General features: G+C 42.0%; 1 protein-coding gene across 8 annotated transcripts in view; it reads left to right on the top strand.

Moving 5' to 3' along the window:
- slc37a3 (solute carrier family 37 member 3) overlaps positions 1 to 7,141 on the top strand; it is a 45,540-nt gene that overhangs the window by 13,071 nt on the left and 25,328 nt on the right. For all 8 annotated transcript variants that reach the window (XM_073948448.1, XM_009303888.4, XM_073948447.1 and 5 more), the window contains 2 exons: positions 1,140 to 1,236; positions 4,900 to 4,984. In XM_073948448.1, coding sequence (XP_073804549.1) covers positions 1,140 to 1,236; positions 4,900 to 4,984 — 182 coding nt within the window. The remainder of the gene's footprint in view (positions 1 to 1,139; positions 1,237 to 4,899; positions 4,985 to 7,141) is intronic.

Here is a 7,141-nt window from a genome sequence, read left to right as displayed (position 1 = left end):
ACTTGGAGTAATATTTATACTTTTGCTCTACTTTCACTACATTTTCCGCCAAGTAGTCGTATTTGTACTTAAGCGATACTTTTTAATACGCTTTCCACCTCTGTTTCTGGCTTTAAAGATGATTCGCCTTCTGAAAAATGATGTGTTGTGATTGGTTGGCTTTCCCTGTGCATTTTGATTGGCCAACAAGATCAGTCTGTTCCGCAGTGATTGACACTTCTTATCGAAGATCAAAACTTCTCAATGTATTTATTGGTGTAATACATGTATCTACTAGCCAAACAAAACATTTAGTGTCGAAATACACACTCATGTCAATTGGAGATGACAATCATAATCAGTGTACTCAATCTGATGATCTGAGATGTGCTCTTTAGGTAATAAAAACATTTACTCTATTCTTCCCCCAGTTCAACAGACACTTATGGTCATGCATTTCTGGAGAAGTTGATGTATTTACGTGTTGTAAATCCAGCAGCTATAATCTGTCCACTGCAGTAACACGACGGCCCCCCCATCAGCAGTCATAGCTAGTTCATCAAGATGTTTAAATGCTTAATCTTACACATTTTAGGATAGGAATATCGAATACTTCAGAATATAATCAATCAGAGCCAGGAATATTGATCAAGAAGGTCACGCAGAAGTTTTGCACACACAAGTATAACAAGACATATCAGAGTGGCGACATTGTTGACTGCCGCCTCCAACAATTTTGACCCTCACCTGCTCAAGCTCATCCTAGCCTAATTTCCATTGGTGGGATTTGTGACATCATAGCAATGTTTGTAGTCCAAACAAGCCATTCATTGTAGTTCTTCAAAATATATATCGATTTAGGAAATATCTTTCTTTGGGGTGGACTTTGAGCTTTCAATCTTTGTAGATCTTTTATATACCTTAGTATGCACACTACACACTGATTAACATTTAAAATAGGGAAACAGAATGATAGGACCCCTTTAAATGCTCTCTAACCTGTTTTGTTTGATGTATGAAGTGAATTACAGTAAGAGGATTGTAGTAAATTTTTAATTTGGGGGTGGAATTTACAGAAGTGTGACATTATGGTCCTTAAAGACGAGTTATAGCATTAATTGTGCTTCTAAATGTGCGTTTTGGTGTCTTCTGTTCGGCAGCCGAGGCTTTGTGTTTGGACTGTGGAGTGCGTGCGCATCTGTGGGGAATATTCTGGGGGCGTTTCTCGCCTCCAGTGTCTTGAAGTATGGCTATGAGGTGAGGGTACACGACACTCCTTCATAACAATACTGAAAATATTTGAAGTAAAACGTTTTCTGTGAGTTCATCTTAAAGGGCCATGAAACCCCCCGTTTCAGCAGGATATTTTCACACCGCTAGTTTGGAAAAAGTCAGGAAAGTGGGTGTGTCTAGCTCTGGGTGGAGTGTAGGGGGAGGAAAAATGGGCAGGGTTTGGATAAAAATGGGCAGGGTTTGGATCAAAATGGGCAGGGTTTGGATCAAAATGGGCAGGGTTTGAATAAAAATGGGCAGGGTTTGAATAAAAATGGGCAGGGTTTGGATAAAAATGGGCAGGGTTTGGATAAAAATGGGCAGGGTTTGGATAAAAATGGGCAGGGTTTGGATAAAAATGGGCAGGGTTTGGATAAAAATGGGCATGGTTTGAATAAAAATGGGCAGGGTTTGGATAAAAATGGGCAGGGTTTGGAACAAAATGGGCAGGGTTTGGAACAAAATGGGCAGGGTTTGGATAAAAATGGGCAGGGTTTGGATTAAAATGGGCAGGGTTTGGATCATAATGGGCAGGATTTGGATAAAATGGGCAGGGTTTGAATAAAAATGGGCAGGGTTTGGATAAAATGGGCAGGGTTTGAATAAAAATGGGCAGGGTTTGGATCAAAATGGGCAGGGTTTGGATCAAAATGGGCAGGGTTTGGATCAAAATGGGCAGGGTTTGGATCAAAATGGGCAGGGTTTGGATCAAAATGGGCAGGGTTTGGATCAAAATGGGCAGGGTTTGGATCAAAATGGGCAGGGTTTGGATAAAAATGGGAAGGGTTTGGATAAAAATGGGAAGGGTTTGGATAAAAATGGGCAGGGTTTGGATAAAAATGGGCAGGGTTTGAATAAAAATGGGCAGGGTTTGGATAAAAATGGGCAGGGTTTGAATAAAAATGGGCAGGGTTTGGATAAAAATGGGCAGGGTTTGAATAAAAATGGGCAGGGTTTGGATAAAAATGGGCAGGGTTTGGATAAAAATGGGCAGGGTTTGAATAAAAATGGGCAGGGTTTGGATAAAAATGGGCAGGGTTTGAATAAAAATGGGAAGGGTTTGGATCAAAATGGGCAGGGTTTGGATCAAAATGGGCAGGGTTTGAATAAAAATGGGCAGGGTTTGGATAAAAATGGGCAGGGTTTGGAACAAAATGGGCAGGGTTTGGAACAAAATGGGCAGGGTTTGGATCAAAATGGGCAGGGTTTGGATCAAAATGGGCAGGGTTTGGATCAAAATGGGCAGGGTTTGGATCAAAATGGGCAGGGTTTGGATCAAAATGGGCAGGGTTTGGATAAAATGGGCAGGGTTTGAATAAAAATGGGCAGGGTTTGGATAAAATGGGCAGGGTTTGAATAAAAATGGGCAGGGTTTGGATCAAAATGGGCAGGGTTTGGATCAAAATGGGCAGGGTTTGGATCAAAATGGGCAGGGTTTGGATCAAAATGGGCAGGGTTTGGATCAAAATGGGCAGGGTTTGAATAAAAATGGAAGTTGCCATTTGGGCACGCGCCTCTGACCGAGTACAAGCAAACACACACGCAGGAGAGACAGTGTGTTTAATGACAGTGGGATGTTTGATACCGCACGTCGTATAAGAGAAAAAAGCCTCTGCATTTCTCTGTAACTCAGATGCAGTCAGGAGGTCAGAAAGCCGTATGTGTGTGGACTATCCTGTCACAAAATGCGGCGAAAATTCAACACGACGGTCTGCAAAAGTTTGCTTACAGTGTTCACGTGTTCACACTCAGAGAGCAGCATTTACAGCAGATCTTTCAATATTATAGTGACATTAACACTAATATTAAACACTGAATGAGTACAGCTGACCATACCGACTATAACTTTGCCATCTGAACGAACAAAGAAAGGGCGCTGATCGCACACACTTACCGAATCTGTAGACAGGACAATCAGCTCATACTGGAGCTGCGTCTATTTTAAAAGGAGACGAGCAGCATATCCGTATCTCACCATTGATAAGAAATGCTCTCGAGTAAAAAAATGTTCCAAACAAACGCATTTCTGCTGCGCGTCGCGAGCACTGATCCACGCGTGAGTCCAACAGCGCTCTCATAGAGCGAAAATGAAAACAAAACCTTCACATAATGAAAGCAACACTGGCGAACCGTATCTCCAAACATTTCTTATTCTTTTCCCACAACTTTTGGCAACACGACGTGTGTCGTCTCTCTGCCGTCTGAACACTGTTTCAGGTACAGTCTAATGCTGCGTTCACACCAGATGCGGCACGCGCGTCAAGCGCGAGTGATTTACATGTTAAGTCAATGCAAACGCGCGAATAGACATCCTGCGGTGCAAATGGCGTGGGGCGAATTGAGCGTTTTGCGCGTTTGATGCGCTTAACGAGCGTTTCGCAGGAATCTCTCGAATTCGAAAATCTGAACTTCAGCGTACATTCGCGTCGCGTTAACCAATCAGAAGCTTGCTCTTGTGGGGGCGTGATTGTGACGTAGAACCTGATGTCGGTGTTCCGGGGCAAATCCTCCAGCCTTCACCGACAACAGTTCATCAAACTGGGCTTGGCTCAGTCAGAAGCACAGCTGAAAGTCTCCATCATCCAGGTTCAGTTTCTGGAGGAGTTTATGAGCTCACAGAGCTGGATACACCTCTGAAAGAAAGTAGTGGACTCAGACACGACCCTAAACGTATCAACGCTGTTTTTCAGTCTTCATAAAGCACATAAACACTGTTATTTTCCTCATAAAATCCATGTTAGCCATTTAGCTATGAAGCTAGAGTCACAGGGCAGACAGAAGCCCTGCCCATCACGCGAATCCACGTCTGTTCTGAAGTGAATTTGACGCACGAATGAAGCGAGTAAACTCAAATGTTCACGCGGCTATTTACGCGCGATTAGCTCGATTTATCCGCGCGTTCCGCGTCTGGTGTGAACACAGCATAAGAAAGCTAGCATGCATATTAATGAAGTTGCAGCGCATTCATAATGGAGCCCGCTGATTGGTTTGAACCAAGCCATACTCATGAATGAATGCGCAACGCACTCAGAGACGTAATACGGGACGCCTTGGCACAGACGTCCAGTCTGCACGCTGGAATACACGCTATTATGTCATGGCGGTGACGCAGCTTCAAAAATCCGTTTCAAACCGGAAGTACGAATTTGCTCAAAATAACGCAAAAACAACCAATTTACACTTTTTAGTGAGATATAGGTGTCCTAATAGTGTTTTTAGCAGTGTGGGACACGTATACGACTGTCAACAGCTCAACACGTGTTTTGGTGTTTCGTGACCCTTTAAGAAGATAAAGCATGATGTTGAAATGTATGGCTGGTGAGCGTTTGCTCAATAGCTGTTTGCAAATAATAGTGTGCGATTAAACAGCGAAAATGAGTCCATGGCACTCGAAAAATGTGATAAAAATATCAAAAAGCCTTATTATTATTAAAAAACCTACGCATTTCAGCAAAAAACTGCCTTCATCTGGTTCTTGTACTTGATTAAAGGCTTTTTAATATTGTTTCCACATTTTTCAAATGCCTTTGGACTGTTGTTTGCTGTTTATTCTGATGAATCCCTTACCCAAAGAGCGCCGGCACGTTATTTAAGCTACCCCCTGGGCACTGTTTGATTTTGAATAGTGTGTGCTTGTTTGTGTTTCAGTATGCCTTCCTGGTGACTTCAGTGGTGCAGTTTGCGGGTGGCGTGGTGGTGTTTTTTGGCCTTCTCACATCACCAAAAGAAATTGGTGAGTTGATTTTCGTGTGCTGTCCACCCCAGCACAAATTCTCGGCACATGTTTAATAACCTGTGTAGTACCCAAAACTGTATTAACCAGTTAAACCGGGCCCGTGACATCATCGACTTTCGCTTTCAGATTTAAAGGGCTAGCATTGCACCAGACCCCTGTAAGTGGCTTCGTTTGAAAGTGTAGAATCTATATTTTATGCACGTATGCCTCACTTTGGTTTTTATTCTACTGTACAAAAGTTATTTACACTTAAATACACAGTATTTTGAATACCCGAGCTGGATAATGAACATTGGTTTATTTTCATGTGGTTCATATATGACGCATGTACAAGTAATAGCTCAAATGAAAGCTCTTGCCGGTGCTCATACGGTTCTAGCGTTCTTTATACTGAATTATATTCACATATCAAACAGTTCCCAAATGAATCGACGTGTTTCCATGGGGCAGAAGTGAAAACAATACATTTATAATCAATAAGCAGCCCCAGATAGCACAGACAGCTGTCATCTCTTACCTTATGCTGTGCGCTTCAGGGGCATTTCTCCTCTGTGTTTGAGGTGATGTGCATAAGTAATCCTTTTATATGTCTGACGTGCTCCAAACAAAGTGAATTATGTTTGATCAAACAAAAGAATAGTGAAATATGAAAACAATGATCGCTCCCTGTGGCTTGTACAGCACCTCTCATCAGTTGGAACACAATAACTTCTGTATAGATCATGGTGGAGACATTTTATTTTTGCCTATGATTACAGACATGTGCAGGAACCACCGATATTAATAACAGCACGCTAGACCCACACAGAACCTAAAAGGTACACTTTTAAAATTGAGTTTATAATAAAAAAGTACAAAAAGCGCCTCTTTTTAAGGTGTTTATTATAACACAGACGACATATACAGATATTTTAAACACTTTCAACAGTGTTTTATGTAACTTCAAAGGGTTTTCTTTAAAATGATACCAAATTTTTGCATTTACACCTCTGCATGTGGATTTGGGAAGCTTTTAAATTTGGGTCGGCAAAATCCAGGCGGAAATCCCAAAATAGCAGCAGAGTTTAACTGGATACAGGGATGGTTTGGCCAAAAATGACTCCGTTTACTGACCCTCAAGTGTTTTCAAACCTTTGAAGATGTCTTGAAGAACGCTGAAATCCTGCAACTATTGACTTTTGTAGTACGAAAAAACAATTACTATGGAAGTCAGTCATTGGTGACATGTTTTCAGCATTCTTCAGAACATCTTCTTTTGGGTTTGATGGAAGAAAGAAACTCATAAAGGCTTGAAACTAGTACAGAAGGAGTAAATGATGACTGTTTTCATTTTGGGGTGAACCAGTCCCTTTAACAGTCTATCAACCAGTTCCAAATGCTTCCTCTGTTCATGAAAATAGCTTTGAGTTTGTTTGCAGAAGTCGCCAATTACACCAATAATTCTCAGTCTTTAGCTCTAATCTGATTAAACGATGGATAGGGAAATGTGTGTCCAGAGTTGGCACAGTCAAAACAGTCCATGTGACTTCTATAGTCATAAGAAGCTCAAAGAACAATTGTGTGCACCAATAAACCCGTTAAAGCTACTCCGTTCACCTACTGTACATCTTCTCCTTCATCTTAGGTCAGGGAGAGCGTTTACTACAGGGAATACGACGCTTGCATGTTGTGCTTTTGACCCTCAATATGTTGTACATAGTAAATCTGAAAACATCGGCAATTCTCGTATCACGTCTGTGCTGAGTGATCGCCTCACCCCACTGCACAAAGCCTCGCATTTACACTTCTGCATTCTGTTTGTGTCGCTTGTTTGACGTTTTCCATCTGGAGTTTCTTCATTGTTGGCTTCCTGTAGAAGTAGCTCAAACGTAACTCATTCAAGGAAGAAAGAGGCGGGAACTGTAGTCACAAAGTGAACGCAAAACAAAAGTGTTCATGTGGAGCTCCTCCGTGGAGGTGCGCCTTTCAGGTGCACGCAGTTGAAAACAACTCAACGTTTCAGAATGCCACAAGCGCACCGCTTTACACTTCGTACGGATTATACACATTTCGGAAGGCTAATTACTTTAGACAAACCACCCAAACACTGCATTCGTTCATTTTTCTAAACCGCTTTTTGGGGGTCAGATAGCGGGGGCAGCAGTCTTAGGAGAG

This window comes from Danio rerio, chromosome 4 (assembly GCF_049306965.1).
Source record: "Danio rerio strain Tuebingen ecotype United States chromosome 4, GRCz12tu, whole genome shotgun sequence".
Lineage (NCBI taxonomy): Eukaryota > Metazoa > Chordata > Actinopteri > Cypriniformes > Danionidae > Danio > Danio rerio.
This window is presented reverse-complemented; position numbering and strand designations above follow the sequence as displayed.